Source organism: Boleophthalmus pectinirostris, unplaced genomic scaffold, assembly GCF_026225935.1.
Source record: "Boleophthalmus pectinirostris isolate CB_2022bp ecotype Guang Dong unplaced genomic scaffold, ASM2622593v1 HiC_scaffold_17, whole genome shotgun sequence".
Classification (NCBI taxonomy): domain Eukaryota; kingdom Metazoa; phylum Chordata; class Actinopteri; order Gobiiformes; family Gobiidae; genus Boleophthalmus; species Boleophthalmus pectinirostris.
Window position 1 is genome coordinate 6297456 of NW_026571115.1, and position 25114 is coordinate 6322569.

The following is a 25114-nucleotide window of genomic DNA, read 5'->3' on the forward strand; positions in this document are numbered from 1 at the left end:
AGATGCTATAAGTCATTAAAATAACGCATGGAAGATAAAAAAAATTATACCTAATTTTTTGACCATTTAAAATACCAATTGCCAGTAGAGGGCGCAAGAACCATAGTGAAGGCAATTTAAGCACTGTAATGACCTGGATGAGGGCTGAAGGAAGAATTTTAAAAACACAGTGGAGCACTTCAACACTTAGTGATTTCACAAGGGAGAATGGAGCATGTGGAGAAATTGAGCAATAACTCCAAATAAAAGCATGGTATTTTATATTTTATTACAAAGAAATTTAATTTACAAAGTACAAACCTGAATATGTACAGTAGATCCTAAAGTATACATTCAAAATAAGTTAGCAGTTCTTTCCTCTGTACAACAGAAAGAACCTTGGAGTGCAAAACTCTGTCATGGCGCACCACTTTTTTTTGACACTGAAATGCACAGCTGACAAAAGCAACAACTGACCAACAAACCAAGGAGTTATCCCTATAAGCATCCTTGGAGCAAAGACCTAGATTAAAATATGTAACACTTTAAACATTGTAATTCTGATTTTGCAACATTTTACATTTCATAATTTATTTGTTTTTTAATTCTACATAATTAAGGCATTTTGATAATAAAAGTAATGTATTTTAAGCATAAAACAAATGGAGAAATAAAATATTAAATCAACCATATTTTGACAATTCAGCCAATACGATACACTTAAACACTCAAACATGATGCATCCCAAAGAAAGGTGTGGACGGAGTAGTAGCCCGTCTCTAGACATTAGACATCACGTCTCCGGGCACATCCGCTCTGACCTAATCAGACTATTTTGGAACAACATTGAGCTGGATTATGATGATATGGAGAAGCTGCCACGATGTTCTGTTGTAAATGAGGCCATGATGATGGGAGTACATCATCATGGCCTCAAACACAGAGGACAGTATTTGGGCTTAGTAGTCTTTGTCTTCTTTTTTATCATTGTACTATTTTCACTAATCAACACCACAAAATACATAAATATAAATAGCTTTTCTTTGTAATCAGCATTATGCCATGGTTTGGGGCATTTTAGAGCAGCCCGGAGTCTTTGGCCATGTTGTAGAAGAGTCCTCTCTGAGCGATCAGGTTGCTTGGACTGTCAAACTCTGCCATCTCACCCTTATCCAGAACCAGGACCCTACGGAACAGAGGACACCGTTATGACAGATGCAAGCTGACAATTCTTAGCTCAGTGTTTTGCCCGATTTGGTTCTAAGGTCTGAGAGGTGTGACCTGACTAATGCTAAATGTTTATTTGTGGTACACTCTGTCTGGGAGTCAGCATGATTCTGTTACCACTATTTGTCAGGTCGCAGCTCTAAAAACTCATGTTCAGCATGTTGGATATTTACTACTGTCTGAATAACCTTAAACATGGTGGTTGTGTGCGGTCAGTCCCGCCTGGTGTAGTCCATGATTGTGGTTGTTTGTGTTTGTGTGTTTGTGTGTGTGTTTGTGTGTGTGTGTCTGTGTGTGTGGTCACTCCCACCTGGTGTAGTCCATGATGGTGTTTGTGTGTGTTTGTGTGTTTGTGTGTGTGTTGTGTGTGTGTTTGTGTGTGTGTGTGTGTGTGTCTGTGTGTGCGGTCAGTCCCACCTGGTGTAGTCCATGATGGTGTTTGTGTGTGTGTGTGTGGTCACTCCCACCTGGTGTAGTCTATGATGGTGGTTGTTTGTGTTTGTGTGTGTGTCTGTGTCTGTGTGTGTGTGTGTGTGCGGTCACTCCCACCTGGTGTAGTCCATGATGGTGGTTGTGTGTGTGTGTGTGTGTGTGTGTGTGTGCGTGTGGTTGTGTGTGTGTGTTTGTGTATTCGTGTGCGAGTTTATGTGCGGTCACTCCCACCTGGTGTAGTCCATGATGGTGGTTGTGTGCATGTGTGTGTGTGTGTGTGTGTGTGTGTGTGTGTGTGTGTGTGGTTGTGTGTGTGCGGTCACTCCCACCTGGTGTAGTCCATGATGGTGGTTGTGTGTGTGTGTGTGTGCGTGTGGGGGTGTGTGTGTGTGGGGTTGTGTGTGTGCGGTCTGTCCCACCTGGTGTAGTCCATGATGGTGGTTGTGTGTGTGTGTGTGCGTGTGGTTGTGTGTGTGTGTTTGTGTATGCGTGTGCGAGTTTATGTGCGGTCACTCCCACCTGGTGTAGTCCATGATGGTGGTTGTGTGCATGTGTGTGTGTGTGTGTGTGTGTGGTTGTGTGTGTGGTTGTGTGTGTGCGGTCACTCCCACCTGGTGTAGTCCACGATGGTGGTTGTGTGTGTGTGTGTGTGTGTGCGGGTGTGTGGGTGTGTGTGTGGGTGTGTGTGTGCGGTCACTCCCACCTGGTGTAGTCCATGATGGTGTTGAGGCGGTGTGCGATGGTCAGCACTGTGCACTCCTCAAACTGGGAGCGGATGGTCGACTGGATCAGGTTGTCCGTCTCCATGTCCACAGCCGCCGTGGCCTCGTCCAGCACCAGGATCTTGGTCTTCCTGAGCAGAGCGCGGGCCAGGCACAAGAGCTGCCGCTGACCCACACTGCACACAGCACAACAAATCACACACATTTACTTTTCAGACAAAGGGACTTAAACCAGTCAGGTGGAGAAAATGTCAATGTTTGATGTGATTATCATGCAATTTCCTAGTTTAATAATAATAAAATAATCCAGTCACATTATCTCACTCCAATCTGTTCTTCCAGAAGTGAGTATGTGATACACTGTTGAAAAAATACTTTGACTCAGTAACTTTCATCTGCCAGGTACCAACATTCAGTACAACATACCAGTTAAGTAACTCTTAAATGAGTAAAACCTTCAGCTACCCTTCCCACTGTTAAGTTTAAATGAACAGGAGGAGGAGGAGGAGGGGGCAGGAACGGTACAGTAGGAAACAGGAGTCCCAGGAATGTGTCAGCAGAGCACAGAGCCCAAACAGTCAGGACAGCTGCTTACACTGCTCACACCACTCTGCACTACATATTTCTATCTGGCTTTAGTCTTTTGAAATTATTTTTAGTTTGACTCAACAGAATAGTACATAAATCACAGTTTTAATAGACTGATAAACAGTATATAACGTCTTAATTGGACATGGGACACATGTGTTTGTTTTTCTGTGGTCTGGTTTGGGGCTATGAGATTGAAGAGTAACTTGGACCTACTATTCATGAGTACTTCCATTTTGATCTGGAAAATATGATGAAAACTATGGTGAAATATTTGCGTGTGAGAAATTGTAAGGCTGAACCAGAAAAAAAAATCGAATTCATTTAAATGGGAAATGGTGTATATTCTGTCCTTGGGTTTATATTCTGCTATATTCTGAAAAAAAATCGATCCATCTTTAAGCTCTGTAAAAGTGATTTCCCAGTGAGAGTGGCCCTCCAGAGTGAGTGCGGTGCTGCGCATACCTGAGATTCTCCCCTCCTTCACTACATTCATAGTCCAGTTTGCCCGTGAGTCCTGACACGAACACCTTGAGGTGAGAGAAGTCCAGGGCTCTCCACACCTCCTCGTCCGTGTAGTTGCCGAAGGGGTCAAGGTTCATGCGCAGAGAACCCGAGAACAACACTGGGTCCTGGGGGAACACAAAACTCAAGTACGTTGGAGATGGACTGGAGACTGGAGCAAGTGCCATAGACTGGATTTGGAAAAAAATCAGGTACCAGGCCTTTAAGTTCTATGTATTTGAGCAAAATGTGCCCATACAAATATAATAAAAAATTGAGGTCAAAATAAGTCTGCTGTGTACAGCTTGCATCTAACGTTTACAGACTTTTGTGTCCATGTTGGTATGCTAGCTGAGGGTGGGGTAAATATAAAAAGAGCTTCCACTCTGCCAAAGTTGTTTTTATGAAATTTACAAAATATTCTGTGTTCTCATTACATCACAGTGTTTGAGAATGCTTATAGTTATACTAAGCTGGAGGAAAGTCCCAATCCTCAGGTGGATTTTGCCATGTAACTGTCAAACTGCAGATTTGTTGACCTGGTTTATGGATCACGTCTCCTGAAATTACTGGCTCTATGCACATGGAACAAAACTGGCACAAAGTGTAAATAAAAGTGTAAAGAGTGCAGTGTTCTAGTGACCTGTGGGATGATGGTGATCCGTGAGCGCAGCTGGTGCAGGCCCAGCTCTGAGATGTCCACTCCATCGATGAGGATCTGACCCTCTGAGGCCTCGATGATGCGGAACAGCCCCATGGTCAGGGAGGACTTTCCTGCTCCAGTCCTGCCCACAATCCCCACCTACAGCACACAACACAACACAGGGGTGAGCCAGGCCTGTGTCAAGAAAAACTTGGAAATGGCAAGAAAATCTCTGCATCACAAGCATCATCAGAAAGAATACAATTATGAATCATTACAGAACACATATTACATATTGTCATTGCCTTATTTCTCTTTTAAACATGTGTTTGGACATCTGCAATAAGTATTTCACATTCTCCAACTTAAAATAATGTCTGCATCTGGAAAATACACTATTATTATAATAACTACACTTCAAATCTAGTGAGGTATTTAGCTCCCTGCGCTGCGAACAAGGAGAATGAGTACTGGTAACATGAACAGACGAAGTGCTTATCCTCTGTAAAAGCTCTGCTTATAAGGCCTACATTCGTTATGAACACAGTTTGTCCACAGAATGAGACTGGTGATGGTTTATTTGGCTTAAAAACTGCACAAAATTAGTCTGGAGTTTTGTCTGTGACGCAACAATCCAGGTAAAATGTGAAGAGAGCATTTTTGAGTTTACATAACTGATATGGTTAAAAACTTTGAAAGTTAATTTTGTATATTTGTTGTTGTTAATTGTCAGTTTGTCAATTGTTTATCACGATTGCTGGGTGAAACCAGATAATCCAGTTAATTCAGTTAACTGTTGCCATTAGTATTTGATAACTAAGAATTCTATGCCAGTATCTGCTATGTGGATCTTTCACTACAAGGACCACAACTAGGGTGAAACTCCTAAGAGAAAGTAGTATATAAAGTTGACAGTGGTAAAAGGTGACAATAGTTTGATACCAGACCCCCACTGATTTCATGTAAATTAATTGATTTAACGTAGACTAAATGCAAAGAGCTCTGTCTCTTGCACAGAAACAAGGAGGCGCACGGTCACCAGACCACTTTCACTGATATCTCCATCTGAATTGATAATGTGACCCCACCTACAGACAGGACAGGGTCAAATAGCTAATGCACACATAGCATCATGAATATAGTCCTAAAATGTGTACTGAAATGTATTTACAAAACAAAAATTAATTTGAAACATATGCTGCATTCAGAGCCCCCGTGGTCTGTTGTCTGTTTCATTATTTTCCAGTCTACTGCATAAAGTATTGTATTCAGTGATATCAATTTGTGATTTAAGTAGGCGACTAATATTATTATTTCTATTGTACATTGAGACTTTAATAAAAGGTTGAAATATGGTCACTGAATGCTTCTAAATGGAGAATAGTAACAAATGGTGTAAAACTGGTCAGAAACTGTTCATCATTTTTTGGGATATTTGGATTAAATAATGCCATCAACTGTGTTATAAACAGGTGTTATACGTCTGTTTCATACACATAATGATTATCATTAAATGATATGATAAAATACAATTATCATATTTCATATAGTCGACTAGTCACTATTACATGATTCATGGTTGCAGCCATAAGAAAGCCCAAACCGGAACCGGAAGTTCTGTTAGAGAGAAGCGATGCTCTGGCTGTGGAGCCGGGGCCTCAGCTCAAGTTCTCTTCTAGAATAGGCAATTGCTTATATTTCAGCCTGTCAAAAGGAGACTGTTTTGTCCTGCTCATGTAGTTTTGTGTGGCAGAGACAGTCTTTACCTTCTCCCCTCCTCTGTTTTGTCCTGCTCATGTAGTTATATACATACAGAGACAGTCTTTACCTTCTCTCCTCCTTTGATGCTCAGGCTGATGTTGTGCAGGGCCATGTCCAGGTCATGGCGGTAGCGAAGTCCAAAGTTCTTGATGTCGATGCAGCCTGCGGAGGGCCAGGGGTCAGGCTGGTGCCCCGGGGCCTGTAGGGTCCACTCCGCCTGGGGCAGACAGCACAGAAAGGATCAAATGGCTGTCCCACATAGGAATCACATACATTCTGACCAAATTGAAACCTTTGTCTTATACCAACACAGGCCAGTGAAAGTAAGATGGTTTTAGGTGAAATATGGTCAATTGTGTTCAAATCAAAATGTCAAAACTATGACAGGGCTTAAACTGAGCTGCTGAAATATCAAGTCATGTTCCCACATAACTAGAGTTGATTTCTTGAGTAATTCTGCACATAAGTCCTCTTCTTTCTGAAGGGGCTCAAATCTAATCTGCCACATAGTAGTAACACTCTCTAGGAAGTGCTCGGTCAGTGCTTGGTGCTCCCAGCAGGGGGCAAGAGTGTGTGCCTTTGGCTGGCAACAGTGTTGTTAATCTGCACAAACATCAGGGTTGAATCAAATTGAGACTGAACTAGTATAAAGCTTGAGCCCTAGTGGTACACAAACATGTCTTTAAAACAGGGCTGGTGTGAGTGTGTGAGACAAAGAGAGAGAGAATCAGCGTTAACCTCACACAGCAAGATGGATTCTTGTGATATTTCACAAACTCACAAGAATCCATCCTGGCGTACGTCCACTGGATAAGGCTAATCGGATGGGTGGACCAATCACGTGACAGCTTTGAGGTTTGTCCAGAAGCCAAAGATGAAGTGCCCAAATGAACCAAAACAAAAAACTTACATACTTCAGTCTAGTTTAATAGAAATGCAGACTATTTAGTTTGTGAAGAACATGCAGAAGGTAAGGGCTATGTGCATTTGAGGACAGGGAAGATGTTTGTGCTTTTCTGTGGAGTGACAAAAGTTAGATTTTTCAGGCCTGTTCTGCTGTGGTGACGCATCAACCAAGCAGCTTCAAATAATGGTCATGACGGTTTGCATTTCTTAATGCTTTGAGTGAGAGCCACCCCACATTGATTATGTGTAGAACTCAGTTCAGAGTGAGACACATATCAATGTGCTGTAAACCAGATTAAGACAGTGTGAGAGTGAGTCAGAAAGTGTGTGACAGAGTGAGACCTCTTTTTCTGTTTCGCTGTACTCTCTCACACGCTCCACAGCCACAATGTTGGTCTCCACTTCAGAGGACATCCGCACCAGCCAGGTCAGAGAGGTCGTCAGCTGCACACATACATGTTGGGTTAACATGCTTTTAGGGAACATTATAATGACTTGCATGCATTTTTCCTGGAGCTTGATTTTAAGTGTAACCATAGTCAGTACTTGTCTAATCTTAACTTCATGGTTATGGCTGTGTTCTTTCACTTGTAGATGAGGGTGCAGTGGTGCTGACCTGGAGGGCATAGGTGATGGACAGGCCCATGATCCCTGGACTGAGACTCTCTCGGGCGATCACTGCAAACAGTGCTGCACATGACACGATGCAGTTCCCCACAAACTCCAGGCGAATGGCCAACCACCTGCGCACACACGTGCACACACGTAGTAAAACCTCAAAGTGTATCAAAGAGGGCTATAATAATGACACTTGTTCACAAGTGAGGCAAGGATGAGGAGTGAAACTGACAGGCTGATAGGTGCAGCGTCTGCACCTTCTGTGATGTGGTCACTGTATCAGACTGTTGTGGTGAAGAAGGAGCAGAGTCCAAAGGCAAAGCTTTTGATCTACCAGTTTACTATGTTCCTACCCTCACTTATAGTCATAAGTTTTGGGTAATGAACGAGTACGAGGTCACAATACAAGATCTCAAAGTGGCTGGGCAAGCGCCTTAGAGATAGGGTGAGGAGCTCAGTTACAATGGAGGAGCTCAGAGTAGAGTCACTGCTCCACCACGTGGAGCTGAGCAGCTGAGGGGAGGGCAGCTGTTCTGGATGCCTCCTGTATGACTTCCTGGGGACTGTTCATGTCCCACCGGGAGGAGGCCCCAGGGAAGACACGCTGGGGAAAGGACTCCCAGGAACCTCCCGAAAGAGCTGGATTAAGTGTGTGTGGAGAAGGAAGTCTGGGCTTCCCTGCTCCGGCTGCTGCCTCGGCGACACAGCCACGGCCAAGAAAATGGATGGATGGATAAAATAATGACTACATGTACTGAGGTTTATGTCAAATCAAAAAAACTACACAAAATTTAACATGGGGACAAGATTCAAGCTCCTATAAAACAGTTCAGACCACATGTTCATGGGATTGAATCACTACAAAGACAAAAAGACTCCTGTGCAGTAAGAGCAGAGTAAGAGAGACTGTCTGACCTGTTGGCAACAATGCTAGGGAAGTAGGCCTTCTGATTGTAGTCCACCCTCAGGTCACTCTCTTTGATGAAGCGTTTCTGCTCTCCAAAAGCCCTGATGACCGAGGCTCCCAGCAGCGTCTCATTAAAGTGAGTGTAGATGGGCGAGCGGCTCACAGACTCCAGACGCTTCAGCTGTCGAGATGAAGCCACGTAGAAGCGCTGAGGGGAACACAGTGTTACAAACCGCAAACACACATGTAAGCACACAGATTTACACACCACACACACACACACACACACACACACAAACAGGGTTGCACACCGCGGACACACATAAGGTACATACACAAAGTTCTTTGTGCTCATTCACCTGCACAAAGAAGTAGAGCGCTCCCAAGAAGGGGATGATGATGGCCACCAGTGGCGTGGCTGCCAGGATGACCACACAGGCGCCCAGCACATTGAACATGGAGCCTGTGAACATCTTGAGGATGCTGGGAATGACTGTGTCGATGGTGTCGATCTCTTTGGAGAAACGGTTGACCAGGTTGCCACTGGGCGTGCGCTCAAAGAAGGATATGGGCGAGCGCAGTACATCCGACAGCATGGCCTGGTGCAGGCAGCGCGATGCCAGGATGCCCCCTATGGACATGGACAGGGAGTACCCGAACACCGCCACTCCTGAGGGACACAGGGAGGGAGATTTACATGTGTCCTGAGCATGGACGTCACTAGACCTAAACCTATACCTATACTGGGACACAGGCTCCTTCCATTTGTACTTAGGTGCATTACCTCAAAAGAAAAAAATCTCTTATGTAGGGGGGACTGCGGGTTCACCCCTCAGGAAATTTAGCACAAAATAGATTAATTTCCTGTTATCTGGTGGATTTCAGAGGAAGAAATGGATATATCAGCCTGAAAAAGCTCCCCCAAGATAAACTTAAAAACTAAAAGTTACTAAACTTTTACCTATATAATTATTAGCACAACTATAGACTACTCTGATTAAATTATCTGATTAAATATGTCTAAAACAGTTTTTCACATGCTCCTGGTCATCTGTGTCCAACTGTGTGGAGCCCCAGCTCCCAGCCTAGTCATAGCCTAAGCGACACCTGGTCTCACGTTTTATGATGCTTTAATCCATCTGAAATATTATAGCCTATTGAGAAACACGTAGCACTTTGTCATGGTACTTCAAACCTTTGAATCCACATAATCATAATGGTTTCTGCATTTAACAACATGAATGAGGCGGAATTTCAAAAAGTAAAGAGTAATTAAAAGCTTTCTCAGGCTTTGTAGAACATCTTCCTGTTCAACATGCCCCAGTCAAAATATGAGGTGGATTATATTTGTAGTACAAATATAATGATGTCCCTAGTCTTGAGCATATGACCCTTACATACATATGGACAGTCAGAGGGACTGGAGGCCCTTAGAGTCCTCTCTGCAGAGCGGTCAGGGCCACTAAAGGCTCCCAGGAGCATTCTGCTGATTCCTTTTTGTGCTGAGTAATGTTAAGAAATGTAGAAGCAAAATTAGAAATGAAGAAATAATTGTTGTATGCTATGGGAATGTCACTTGTTTCTTTTCAGTCTGAGCCCTGAGTACAGTGTTACAGAGAAGGTGCTGAAGGTGCTGGAGGTGCTGGTTTACCCTGAGACAGGCCTAGCGCCCCGTACACCCCAGCCTCATGTTCCTGTTGGGCTGTGTGCCATTCACCACAGGGTCATCAGTCCACAGGCTGAGCCAGTAGTTGGAGAAGAGGGAGAGGAAGTGATGTGTGAAGAAGAGTAGCAGGCTGACAATGGTCAAGGGCACTCCAATGGCTTTGGCATAAGACAAGAACACAGACAGTTTGACCTGAAAGAGACAACATACACACATGAGCACAATGAGCTGTGCAGCAGGGGCAGTGCTGAGGAGTTGAGCCTGACCTGTCCGGTGCTGGCTTTATCCGCCTCTGTCAGTTTGCCTGCTCCAGACTTCATCTCTCGCTCAGTCCCTTTGTCTGCCTCCTTCTGCTTCTGTGATGGAGGGCTGCTCTCACTGGTAATCACCAAAAGGAATTCACACCAAACAGAACAGGAACCACAATAGCCTGATGTTTTTGGATAAAAATAATACCTACACTAGTGTAAAAAAATACAAGCTCTTCTAGAACGTATTCAGAACAGATTTCTATAAGGTATGTGCAGGCTACATATGGAACAGCTCATATCATAGAACATACCCAACATATGGACTTTTAACAGTTGAAGGGAGTTTAAACTTTGATTCGTATGCAGACTTTGGTAAGTTGATAAAACTTAATCTGTTTTGATTTAAGTTCATAATTGTTGAACTTACCCAGTCACAGCTGTGCTGCTGTTGTCATGAGCTGCAGGAGTCTCCTGCTCTGTAAATATTAAAGACAAAGTGCACTGAAACACTAAAGCACATTGTTGAGATCCTGGTTAAGAGAAATACACAGTATATATAGTGTTAGGGTGTGCGTCTCAGTGTCTCACCATCGTTGTTCTCCACAGCAGCATATGTGCGCAGGAACTCAGCAAATGCTCCGTTGGTGGTGAGAAGCTCCTGGTAGGAGCCCCTCTCTGTGATCTGGCCCTCCCCCATCACCAGGATCAGGTCTGCATGAGGCAGGTAGCTCAGGCCATGGGTCACCAGCACGCGGGTCTGTAGAGGATGGCAACCACTCCACAGGGTTAGTCCCCACAGAATTACAACTGAACTCTCATTCGGATTATAAAGTCCGTATTACCCTCACATTAAGATCAACTGTGACGCACACACCTTGTCTTTGAGCAGTCCCTGTGGGCCGATGACCCGTTCAAAGATGTGCCTGCCCACATGAGCATCCACAGCAGACAGCGGGTCGTCCAACAGGTAGATGGAGCGGTCACAGTAGATGGCCCGGGCCATACTGACCCTCTGTTTCTGACCTCCAGACAGGTTCACCCCCTGCAGCAGCACAGAGGGAGACAGTGGAAGACAAGAGTCAGTTCAGTCACAGCCATACAGATATTAATCAACTGCTAAACAACTATCTAATACTTGTTACTCTATAATCTTCTGCCATTTGTTCTCTACATTAGGCCTGTCCTTTAATATCACAAGGGTAACCTCTAGTGGGCGCTAAGGGGCCTGTCTGAAGAAGAGTCTACGGAGGATGTTTCTATACACAGCTGTTTCATTTCTTTTCTGAATAGATATTTCTTTTGTATGATAAAGTATATCTCAGTTAAATGCAGTTATTTTAGATGGACAAGGCCCTGCAGCTAGAGAAAAATATGTATAACCCATGAGTAATTAAAATAGGATTTTACAATATGTCCTCTGTATTTGATCCCTCCTTCAGTGCCACAGAGGTAATCAGCTGGGGCCCTCCTTGCTTCAGATGAGAATAGGAACGTGACAACTCTATTCTATGGACTTAAAGTTTCAAACTCGATTTTGATACGAAGAAACAGGCTCGATACTCCACTTCCAATACTATAATGATGATAAAAACATTCTTTCTTTAGACATACATTAAATGGTAGTACTTAACATGTGGCCTTATATTTGTCTACCAGAACTAATAACTACTCAAATGTATTTCCTTCAGCATTAATAAAGTATTTATTTATCTATCTGCAATCCCTCAGTGGTCCAGGTAGGTTCATAGTGGTCCATGGGTGTATACTAGTCTATGTGCTCTTATACTTTCTTTATACATTCTAAAGACATTCAGGAAAGGTTCATTTCTATCTTTGCCAATGTGACTTTTTTAGTATCAGTACTTGCACAAATGAGTATCAAGCTTTGATACTAGTTATTGTACAGATTAGCATCTGATTTTCGATACTTTTGACAACCCTATTATAGAATGTTTCTTCTAATAAAAATGATTCCCAGTGAGTAGTATGGACCTTCTCCCCGATCTCGGTGCTGTCTCCCGCAGGCAGAATCTCCAGGTCGGGCTTCAGAGCACATGCCTCTACCACCTGCTGGTACCAGGGCTCACTCAGTTCCTGTCCAAACACAATGTTCTCCTTCAGGGTCGAGTTCTGGATCCAAGCCTGCTGCGGGACATAGGCCACGGAGCCCTGCGTGCGCACACACACACACACACACACACACACACAGAGTCAGTGAACCATTGCTTCAAATGGCCCCCAGATAGCTTGTCTAAAGGTACTAACATTATGCAGTATTCAGGACTTTAAGAACTGCAATATCAATACCATTATTGTGATATTTAATATACTTTAATACTTGACTCAATATTTTCAGCTATAATAAAACCAAAAAATCATATGCATTCATTTATTGAGACAAACCCAGAACTAAATCAAGGCTCATATTGGACTTGAGGAAAATCATTCATAAAATTAACTTTATATTCCATGTTTTCCATGTATGCAAAATATATACTTGAGAGACAAAGGACACCAAAGACTAAGACACCATTGAGAGTACTGCAGTCGCGACTAAAATGGAACATATTCAGACTGTTGGTCAGGATTATATAGCTGGAGGATTAAGATAATAGCCTGCTTGTGCAGGTATTAGCTTTTAGGCAGGGATGTTATATAGTGCAAGAAAACTCTAAGCTAAGGTAAAAAAAAAAAAAAGAGTTAATAATTTTGTTTAGAGTTCTTTACACTTAGAAGACGTAGACAATATAATTATAAAGCTGCTGGGAGTTCACACTTGAATGGGACTGGTTAAACTCATTTTTTGGTTTACATTGTTGTTGTGCAACAGGTGGATTCTCATCTGACCTTGACAGAGACAGTTCCCTCCATCTTGTCCATCTCTCCAAGCAGAGCAGATAGCAGTGAGGACTTCCCCGAGCCCACCAGTCCCACCACTGCCACCAGAGCGCCCTCAGGGATCTGCACATTCAGACTGTCCACACAGAGACAGACAGATAGAGTCATACTTTACTGAAATTCAGGGTCACAAACCAGAGCTCGAGCAGAACGTACACGAGCCGGGCAGAGGAGCAAAGGGCATTAGGCACTTGTGGGTCATTCAAATAGCAAGATTTCCCTATTGATCATATGGTATTCTCTTACAAAACATCTAAAAGGTCATTTCACAAATGTTTGCATTGTTTGCTTACAGAACCGGGATGCTGGATTGGGTATCGGTTCCATGATGAATGCTTCTTAATGTTCATACAAAGATGTTCAACACTTACTTGCTGGATAAATAACACAATTGCACCAGTTTTGTAGTAAGTTAACAGTTCTGATGGAAATAACATGACTTTTTCAGTTAATATCGCTTATCGATAGACACATAAAGCCAGAGTATCGATATCAGTATCAGAGCTGAAAAAGCTGGATTGGTGCATTACTACTAGACAATGCTGTGATTGATGACATCACACATCATGAATAGAATATTGACCTCTGTTGTAAAACTGAGCAAAGTCCCTGATGCCCTCTGGATTCTCCATATTTCCATATGTGAATGCTACAAACTGACTTTTTCAGAGTGGACTCCTCGGTCCTGGACCAGCTGAACACTCCGTCAGTGATGGAGATGCTGTGTGGAGCTGTGGAAACAGAGAACACAACACTAAACCATTTTGCAGTGTCAGGGATGAACTGCGCACACAATACACAATTATTATTTTGAAGGGTAAGGTGTACAAATGCATAGTTTTGTTTTATAGTAAAATGGTAAAAAAGAAAAAAAGAAAACACTGGCTGAGATGACGTCTAAATGTCTGACTGGTAGTACATATTTATTAAAGAATAAGAGGTAATTGTTTGGGTTTGGGTGTGTGTGCGTGGGTGTGGGCACGTGTATCTGTACATGTGTGCCCTTGTGTGTGCAAATGTACGCGCGTGTGTGTGTGTGCGCATGTGTGCACTGTGGTGGGGTCCTCACAGTTGAGTGCTGCAGAGTGGGTCACACTGTCCTCCTGCAGCTCTTCATGAGACAGAAAGGTCCTCAGACGCTTGAGGGACACACTGGCCTGAGAGAGGAGAGGACTGGGTTAGCCCGCAGTCTAACAGTTTTACAAAAGTTATTACAGTCACAACTGAGCCTGATGTGAAAGCTCCATAATTCCCTCCCTGAGCAGCAGAGGCTGCACTAGCACTGACTCATGACTGGCTGCAGGTGCTGGGGTGTAGGTAACAGATGAGAGTGACAGATCTGAGAGTTCTCTTATGTTTAAACCAACAGGATTTCAGCATTGAAACTGGCAATCCAAATGAGAAACTCAAGAGGCAAGTTCTGATTTCTGATTCAAAAATCACCTTGAGAATCAAACCAACCAAATTATAAACATACCTATGTGGGATATCAGGTCCAATGTTTTTGCAATGAAGACTAAAGCAGCATCAGAAAAAGTTATATTTGATTTGAACATGTTTATCTCATATCTGGGGACACAGATAGGTCAAGTTTCTGAAATCTCAAATTAGTTACCTCTAAATGTCTCAAAAATATGAAATTGAGAGCTGTACTTTTGTCTATGCTAACTATTAGTATTATAGATATATTATATATATAATATAATTATATTTATAATATAATATAATATAAAATAATATAATATAATTTAATATCATTTAATATCATATAATTTAATATAACATAATATAATATATTATATATAGACCTTACATTGGTCTATTCCTTTTTGGTTAAAAATGTGTGTACACTGTAAATGATGTAATTAAAACATATGAACCAAAAGTAAAAATCAGCATGCTCAAAAGCAGCAGTGAAATATTAGTTTGAATGTTGTAAGAGGACAGAGCAGACCTGCACGATGCTGCTGATGACCATAGGCAGCATGTTGAGGGGAAAGCGGAGGATGTTGAACAGAGCCAGGGACACAAAGGCCTTCTGAGCATCCAGGATGTTCTGCTCGTCACTCAGCACATACACGCAGAATGTGGACAGCGCCACCTACACACAAACAACATACATGTCAAGGATTGGGTTACATTTGATTAGCTTTTCTAGGTTGCATTCATTTAATCACGCTGCATTCTAAAGAGCCTGCTAGTTTACCATTGAGGTGGAGGCCACCAGATGTTCTGACCTGGTCTGTACTTCATGACTATGTAATTAATGAAACTAACAAGCACAGCTCTGTCAACACAAAGAAATCTCATCAACAGGACGGCATTTCCAATCACTAAAGAAAAGGAAAAAAGATTTTCAGTTTGAGTTTCATTATATTTTATATATTTAAATGGCCAGATGAATAATCAGATAACCAAATAATTCAGATTGTTGGTGTTTTATAGCAAGAGAAAAATTCAAGTGCAATCAGAGATATCAACCTGGTCCTCATGAGGCATCGTTGGGTCAGTTCATCCGCACAGAAGCAGTTTATGAGGAGTCCAGCCCATATGACATGATCGTTATATCCACAACACAATGTGTGTATGTGTACAGGCCCATGAACATTTGTGTGATATTGGTCACACATGAGAATGTCTGTTTACTAGTGTGGAACCAAATTGTCATTTTAATGAGTTGTGTGTATGTTAGTTGTGTGACTGTAGATCAGTGTGTTGTGTATCACCAGAAAAACAAGAAATGGAAATTATTTTGGTTCCAATTAGAATTTGAATGGCAAACACTGAAAGAGAAAGGAACTGTTATAATTAGTGATTATTCATATTTTACTATTCAAATACATAGAATTATAAATAGATAATCAGTTTTCTGAGATTTTGAGACCAAAAACGCATATTTGACCTTGGTGACCTTGACTGGTTTCAACCTGTAACCTCCAGTGTGCCCCGGTTATGTGTGTGCCAACTTGTGTGATGTTTGGGTGAATATTTTAGGCCGCAGATCAAAAATTGCCAAAATTGCCGATCCTTTATAATGGCATGACCTTTCAATTGACCCGTGTGTCACCAAACTTTTTTTGCGGCATCGGGCACAGGGGATTGACCCATGTACCAAATTTTGTGACACTCGGTCCATAAATGGCGGAATTATCATGGGTGGACAGACACACACACAGACACACACACAGGGTGAATACATAACCTGGTCAACCCTTCGGGGACCAGGTAAAAAGAACAGCTCAGGACCACAGTCTGTCGTACATCTCCATTTCAAAGCCATCTCTTTTGAAAGACAAGAAATGGTTTGAGAGGGGAATTAATGAGCTCCTCCCTTCAGACTGATATAAGGCAGTATCCACCAGCGTCTTGACCACAGCTGAAGCAGCTTGCACGAAACGTCTTATCCAGTCGACAGAACTGAATTCTACTTTTGCTATGGATCATACTTGGACAAATGAGTGATTACATAGACGTGTTGGCGTTTTGTAAATCTGATTATCAAACAGTCTCGATTGTACATAAGAGGTGAACCGGTTTAGAGAAAACAATGCTGAAAGGCCGGTTTATCAGACAGAAACCTACAATTTAATTTGTCAACAAGCACAGACAAAAGCACTTGATAGAAGGTGTTGATGTGTGAAGACTGATCACATTTCACAGTCTGTCTAAATGAGCTTTGCAGTTACATACAGCAGATATTCAAGTACGAACCATCTTCTCCAGATGCTTTATTGGGATCTTTGAGATTTGATCAATCGTAGTTCCTGGGTTTACATGCAGCCCTATTACTTCATTCATTAATCATTGGATTTATATAGCGCCAAGACACCCAAAGCACTTTACAGCCTTATTCCTTCGTTCCATACTCAGTAATGGTAAGATACTATTGTAACCACAGCTGCCCTGGGGCAGACGGACAGGAGATTTTTAATCTCAGCGAGACTATTGTGGTTAAATAAAGGTCAAATTACATTTTGCCACTTGTACCCCATTGTGGCACCTGATATTGCCAAAGGTCTGCCATCCAAGAACTAACCAGGCCCAGCCCTGCTTAACTTCTGATCTGACAAGGTCAGGCTTTGACAAGCCAGAATGGCTATCACAACACATCAGATTGCATCCTGCTATTGAAACTACTGCACATTGCACGAGGTTTGTCAAGCTGTAGTGTACAATTTTATATGATGTTTTTGTATATTTATGGAGAATTGTCGTGTGGGAGCGTGAATGACGTAGGCTTGTGGGTGGAGCATTGCCCAGAATCTTACAGCTAACTGTAAATAGGGTTTGAATAGGGCCTGGGAGTGCGCTAAATTGCCCAAACATGCATGGATAACATCTAAAAGCTTTTCACGCATGTTTTTGATGAGGGAACAAAGTTATAATATGGTAGAAAGCTCCAGTGACTTGGCAAAACACCCTCTCCTTAATGTCCTCAAATGTCAAATATTTATTCCATAGTCTATTGGAAGGAAGGGGGTTTTCATTTTCAGTTTTAGGTGTTGTGTCTACAAGTATTTTAAGTTTTAGTCTTGATTTAGCAATTGATTCAGTCATCTTGTACTGCTTTCTGGTTTGTTGTGTCCATGAGCAAAACACCTGATGTCCATTGCCCACTGCAGTAAGAGCGATGTGTTAGATTGCACACTGTTTGATTGTGTCCACTGCACATGTGTTGTATTGAGGGTGCGAGGTGCTGTGGCTCACCAGGAAGGGCGCGCACACCCAAGTAAAGGTGGACATGGCTCCCAGATAGGCGGTCTTCTTGAGCACCTTGAGCTCGCTCTGGCGAATCTCGGACACTTTGTCCTGGAAAGCCAGCTCCCAGGCGTACAGCTTCAGCACCTTGATGCCGTTGAGCATCTCGTTCATCAACTTGATGCGGTTGTCTTTGCTCTTCATCTGAGCCACCTGCAGCACATAGGCACATGATGAACACTTATCACAAGTATCAACACACTGTTACCAGGTTTCCAGCTGGCCTGGACCTGGTTTTCATCTGTACCTGGTAGGTTTTGGTCTTCATAGCAATGAAGGCATTGACAGGAACCATCAGAAGCATGACAGCCACACCAGCCAGCACAGAGGGCCCCAGGGTCTGCAGGGAAGAAAGGGAGCTCACATCACCTGCGTATTATGCGAGATTATTGTTTTTCAATATGCTGTCATTGCTGTGGTATTCAACATTTAACCTTTGAAAAGATGGGTATAGAAAAAATGTCAATCATTAAGAAGAACAAACTATCAGATCTGCAGATCTAAGGTTACCAGTCGAAGCCACAGTCTCCTCAGTGACTCGACATCATACGAGCAAGAAAGAAGTGACCCAACTGTGCTTATACATATAAAGGGGCGGGAATTACTATTTCAAAAACTGTGGGGCCATATCGCCGAGTCTTTTCCTGTAGCTGTTGAAGCGTACCTGCCAGAGGAAGTACAGAGCCAGCACCACCTGTAGAGGAGCAGACCAGAGCATGTTGATGTAGGTGATAAGGTCCATGAAGCGCTGGGCGTCCACAGACATCAGATTCACTATCTCCCCCACTGTGGAGGAGCGGCGTGCGGCGTTCGTGATCACCAGAGCCTGTACACGTACACACACACACAAACACACAAGATATCGATGGGCAAATGGCATGCTGCAATATGGGCAAGATGAACGTATGAATATCCAGATGTTCAAAGTTGGTTTGAAGAGCGTGCGAGACGGGGGTTACCTTCCTGTAGACAGCCCCGATGATGGCAGTGCGCACCCTCATACCCGACACGAGGCACACGTGGAAGTACTGCTGCAGCACCAGAGACTGGACACACGTGCACACAAACAACAACGCTGTGTAGAAGAAGCCGTGCCACGACGGGCTGCTTGAGTTGTTGATGAAGCTGATCAGGAGCCTGCACAAACACAAACATACCAGCTAGAATCCATTTGAAAATACCACCGTTGGCCTGTGTATTATGATTAAAGAGGGGAGTGGGTGGTATTAACTACAACACATAACATATCTAGATAAACATGTTACCAAACCTTTTATTATGCTATCCTGCCAAAAAAAAAATAATAATAAAAAAGATCCACATTAGTTTTTGACACTACCTTCCTTTTGCTCTGCACACTAGTCAAATCACTCCTATTCAGAGTGCTGTCACAACACAATCAGCGTGCATCCTGCTAACGAAACTATCACAAACGTTTGGACAAGTTGCTGTGTACAGTTTTGGGTGACAAAGGCTTGTGGAACAGAATCTTACAGGTAAGCATAAGGAGGGTTTAAATAGAGCCTGGGAGAGATCACTAAATTAATGAAACGTGCATGGATGTCATCTAAAACCTCTTCAGGCATGTTTTTGATGAGGGAACAATGTTGGTAGAAAGAAAGCTCGTAGAAAGCTTAAAAAAAATAATAATAATTAAAAAAAATTGCATGCTAGCCCCTCTTTAACTTTGTTGAGCTATACTATCTGGCCTCCTCACCGCAGGATCTCCGGCCCCACAAACATGAGCACGTCGTGGATGATCTTGTAGAGACAGGAAATGAGGAAGTACGGCCCAAATGAGAGGCACAAGGCCCAGAGCAGGGACGGCTCCTTAGTCTGTGGAGGCGGCTTCACGATCAGGATCTCAGACTCATCCACAGGACACACTCCTTTCACCTCATTCTGTGGAGCTTTCTTTGGAGAATACATGTATTTGGTCTGTTGATCCAGCCGTGAACTTGAGGACAGTCTGGGCACAATGCACAAATTATGCAACAATTACTCTATCACTCAAATGTAAGAACACACCTTCTCATTCAATAGTATTTTTTCTTTATGTTTACTACTTTGATGTCTTCCGCACATGTATGTACAAATGTACAAAAGATACAATACAACATATAGGGAATTATGTAGCAAAGAAAAGTTGGTAAATTAGCAATTTTTTTATTTTATTTTATATTTAAAGTAGCCACCCTTTGTTTTGTCGCCAGCGCTGCAAACCATTGGCCTTTTGTCAGTGAGCTTTATGATGAAGTCCCTGTAATAGTTTACACTTTACAGCAGCTCAGGGTCAAGAAATGCCAAAAGTACAAAGCAGGGTTTTGTTTGCTACATTCTACAGGTTTCATTCATAGTTTTGATGCCTTCATTCTTCATTGTGAGAATCTACAATAGAAATAATTATGGAAAGAGAGAAGGACATGAATGAAAAAGTTTGTCCAAACTTCTGACTGAGCAAAAGTCAAGTCATTGTACTGTGTAACACACATGGACACTAGTAGACTTGTCATAAGTTACAAATTCTTCAAAAATGTGTGTGTCTGTCTGTGTGTCTGTCTGTGTGTCTGTCTGTGTGTGTGTCTGTCTGTGTCTGTGACTATGTGTCTGTTTGTGTCTGTGTGTCTATATCTGTGTCTATATCTATATATCTATATCTATATATTATATCTCTATATCTATATCTCTATATCTATATCTATATCTATATCTATATATATCTCTATATCTATATCTCTATATCTATATCTATATATCTATATCTATATATTATATCTATATATCTATATCTATATATTATATCTATACATTATATCTATATATATATCTATATATCTATATCTATCTATCTATATATATATATATATTTTTTTTTTTTCTTTCATATATGCACTTTAAACTGTATGAAAAGTGTCTGGCTGGTGTGTGAGGCTTGTGATGCTAACATGAGCTGTGAGTCCAGCCTGTGTTCTACGTGAGCTCCCACACAAGTATGGTGGTGGGAGACAGACAGACGGCCTTCATGTGCTGCCTCAGTGCTTTTACAGCATGTGCACATTCTGTTGGCTGCTGAGGAGTTTGAAAGTCCCTCTTCCATGCCACAGCACTGACCTCTGGACTTTCTGCCGCTGTCTGTTCCAGTGCTGCACCAGTCCTGGAACCACACGATGGGAGCGGTTATCCTGGTTCAGAGACCACAGGTCACTCTCCACCAGGGGACGCTTGTATCCAGTCACCATCATTCTATTTTCAGGATACAAGTCATTTTAGATTATTTCAAAAATATTAATACTAAAATGTTTACTTTTTAGCTATTGAAAAGTATTTTACCTGCTGATCCACCAGAAGGTGATTCTGGAGAGGAATGAGGCTCCAGGCTCAGGACAGGGATTCTATGCAAGCAACAGAGGTCACAAAGGCACTTTGACAAATACTCTCATGTCTTTGTCTGTAAAGTGTGTGTGAATATAATTACGAAAGATTTTTTTTAAATTAAGACATATCAGAGGTAATTGTGTGTGACTGTCGTGTTGCACTGTAATATTATTGTGAGCCATGTATTAAATATCACAACTAGGGGTGTCAAATTATCGCGTTAATTGCGATTAATTAATTACAGTCATATTTAGCGCGTTATGTTTTTTAATCGCATTAATCTCATTTTTAATCTCTAATTTTACTGTTTCTGTATGCGAGTTACTTTATCATAAAACCTGTTTTTATGTGTTGTTGGGACAACAACACACACACACACACGCAAAAAAAACACATTTATACATTTTTTTATTTCGGTAATTCCACTCATTGCCGGAAACCCACACAAAACGCGCACAGTAAGAGCGATGTAAACGCCATGTTAACGTTGGCGGCGTCAGTCGCACAATGGACGAGGTCGAAGAGCCAGTAGAACAGAGTCAGCAGTGCACAGGTAAAAACACATTCGTGTCTTGGAAATTATTCTCCCGACGTGAAATATAAAAGAAAATAACAAATATAATATCGCCTACAACTTAAATGTCACTGGTGAAAACAACCTGCATAGGCTCATGATGTCTGCACTACTGTCCTATAGTGACCTGCCACATGAGGGGACACGCACACAAACACACACAAACACAAACACAAACACACAAACAAACACACACCTTCATCATCGTCATTAACCTGAGAACGCGCGGACCACGTTTCCTTCCGTAGACACTGCGCGGACACCGACGTGCTCCCGTGAACCGCGTGTGGATCGTGTTTTCTCGCGTAGGCTGCGTAAACCGCACTTCGTCCTGTGCGCCTCTAAACCAGAACTAACACCAAGACTAAAACCAGGTCTAAATCAGGTCTAAATCAGGTCTAAACCAAGACTAAACCAGAACTAACACCAGGAATAACACCAGGACTAAAACCAGGATTAATCCATTCCAGGACTAAACTAGGACTAAAGTAGGACTAAAGCAGGTCTAAAACAAGGACTAAAACCAGTGATTTCATATATAAAGCATTTCTCTATCAATAATATTTTTAATATGGTTAAGGAAAGACTGGACTTTTTATTGTCTTTAAGTAGACAAAAGTTATTATGTTCAGATTTCCTCGTCTTTGCTACTTTACAGCAAACAGTTTCTTATTCATGGAGACTTGGGCTCAACAGCCAATTTGGAGAGATTTGTTAAACAATAAATTACTTTATAAAGTCACTTTTTTTTAAATCTATATCAGTCTTTTGATCTGCCACAATAATGTAATAATGAATTTAAATGAAATTACCTCAAATTGAAGGCTTTTCTCAGCAATTTTTAGGTGAGATTAAAATGAGATTAATTAGATTAATTAATTACAGATCATAATTAATTAATTAATCTCTAAAATTTTTTAATCGCATGACAGCACTAATCACAACAAAAACTTATGTACCATGCCGTGTGATTTCCTGCCTTAGATTTGCCACAAGTAAATGAATACATTGATATTCATGCAGTGCCATCAAAATCTGGATTCTTGTAAGTATTTGGGCTTACCGTATCTTTTATGGCCTGGGAGAAGAGCGGAGGCTTGTCGGAGAGGCAGGACAACACCAAGGCAACCAGCAGAAGTATGTAGTAGATGAAGAAGGTTGTGTACCTCCAAACACACACTAGAGAGGGCTGAGGAAAACACAGGCTCATTCACGGCACTGGACTACAATGGAATGTGAAGGACACTACAGGTACTGGTCAGGGACCATTACTGTGAAGACAGTGCTATTGCATGATCGCCAATGATGCGCCTACTGCCTTTCATACTGACTAATATGCTTTTTTTAATATCTTGCATCTGCTTGATTTAACCTTTTAAGGTTTTTTGATACAGTTATTCTTGCTTTAATAAGGTTATAATAATGCTGCAGTACGAGCAGTAATTCACAGTTGTTTTTGAAGTAATTGAATTCTGGTATGGTTCACAGTAGGGCTGCAAGGTTAATCAAAATCACAATTTGAATGGATTCAATTACCAAATTGTAAATGGTGCAATTTTGAAGAACCATAAAACAAACAACAAAATATCCAATCTATTTCAGCTTAAAAACTTGTCGGTTCACCTCAACACATTTTTTATTTAATAATATTACAAAAACAAATCACTATTCTAATTGCAATCATAATCCTTTTCAGACAAATAGCAATTTGATATTCTTCCCAAATGGTTCAGCCCTAGCGCTCACGCATGTGTACAGGGTCAGTGGGTGTATGTACCTGCTCCAGAGCCTGAAGAACCCTGGACCTGAAGGACACAGTGGCACAGAGCAGAGCCAAGAGCCAGAAGATGAGCAGCACTCCAGACGACTGCACCCCCTTCATGCGCTCGTACTGCACCAGCAGAGCACTCAGCAGCTGCACACAGCATAGCACACGCACCACTGTTACGCACTTTAGAAATCACTAACACCTATCTGACCACGTGACAGGGACACATCTTCTGTCAACAATATTCCTCTTACTGGACTCCTGACAGTTTGCTCTAGCTGCACTGAAGGATGGGTCAAATGCAGAGGACAGATTTCCATACAGAGACAATAAGGTCTTGACTGTGGGTATTTAACCGAATGAGCTTTAGCTGTACTTTAATGTTTACTTTTCAGCATTTCTTTGGCTATAATGGTAGTTCAGTTTCAACTCTTGATATGTTTACACAGAATCAATACAGAATCTAGATCCAGCGTTCAGGTAAGATTGTAGTGAGGTGAGCTGAAATGCTAAAGTTAATGACTGAATCTGACCATGCTGATGCCCAGCACCATGGGGCTGAGGAAGTGCACTGGTGGGGGTAAAAGCCCATGACTTCTTTCCCAGAAAGAATAAAAGACATCTGCCCAGCAGACAATCCACAGGACAAGAGACACAGCCTGTAACAGAGAGCAGGGACAGGACTGTTAGAAATAAATCATGTTGACTGAAGGTGAATAAATAGAAATTAAGAATAATAAATAGAATTTGAGAATAATCAAAGCAACTTACAGTTTTGGCTTTATTAAGATGGTTCATGCAGATGTAGCCATTGTTGTGTCTGTGGAGGTAGAGGAGGTAGAAGGGGGTGCATCCCCAGAGGTACAGACAGGGCAGCCATGCCAGGACGGTCTTCTGGAAGCACTGGGTCAGCTCTGGCTCTTCTGTGTGCCATGTCAGGTTCCAGTCCTGTACAACACAAGTATCTTTATGGGATTTAAAAACAAAGGTGTCCAGTTGTTCTTAACCATGCCAGGTCATTACAGCAGCATGTCAGAAGACAGACATAAGAGACACACTGAATGAAAATGGGTCTATGTAAGAGTCGAATAAGGGCGATACATTCACCAGACAGTCCACCTGTGCAGAGCTTACACACAGATCTGCTGAAAATACACTCCGTCACACTCTGGTTCGCATGTTCACACTTCACTCTGTGAAGTACCTGGTAGAACAGTAATATGAACACAGGTGCCATCCCTGTCAAAACCATATAACACCGGAGCCCAGCATTTGTACAGGTCTTTGTCCCGGCCGGTTTCTCCTCACAATGTCTGGGTCTTATCAGATGAGCACTCGGGACGTTCAGAACACAACAAACATTCTGCGGATTACAAGAGCGGAGACATGACAGTGGCTCACCCATAGAGGATCCGAACCGTTCGGACTGCACAGCCTGTCCAGGGCCATGGCTGTGTCCGGAGCCGCGCACTGAGCCTGAGCTCAAACAAGTTTGTTTGGTAAGACTGGCACTGCGGCGCCTCCTGCGCATGCGCCG

The 25114-nt window shown here is 42.2% G+C and overlaps 1 protein-coding gene across 1 annotated transcript; it reads right to left on the reverse strand.

Annotated features, from left to right (window-relative positions):
• Positions 1-243: 243 nt before the first annotated feature.
• LOC110167791 (multidrug resistance-associated protein 1-like) lies at positions 244-25114 on the reverse strand. Its single transcript, XM_020933172.2, is given in 32 exon segments — positions 244-1165; positions 2342-2536; positions 3414-3580; positions 4096-4254; positions 5924-6073; positions 7105-7206; positions 7379-7505; positions 8296-8495; positions 8647-8957; positions 9939-9968; positions 9971-10145; positions 10220-10331; positions 10632-10680; positions 10793-10961; positions 11079-11246; positions 12197-12373; positions 13052-13178; positions 13764-13833; positions 14172-14259; positions 15057-15203; positions 17810-18013; positions 18108-18200; positions 18525-18686; positions 18820-18997; positions 19578-19829; positions 20972-21103; positions 21191-21252; positions 22873-22998; positions 23587-23724; positions 24111-24236; positions 24349-24525; positions 24979-25114. Coding segments are annotated over 32 exon segments (4530 nt in total). The 5' UTR covers positions 25027-25114; the 3' UTR covers positions 244-1056.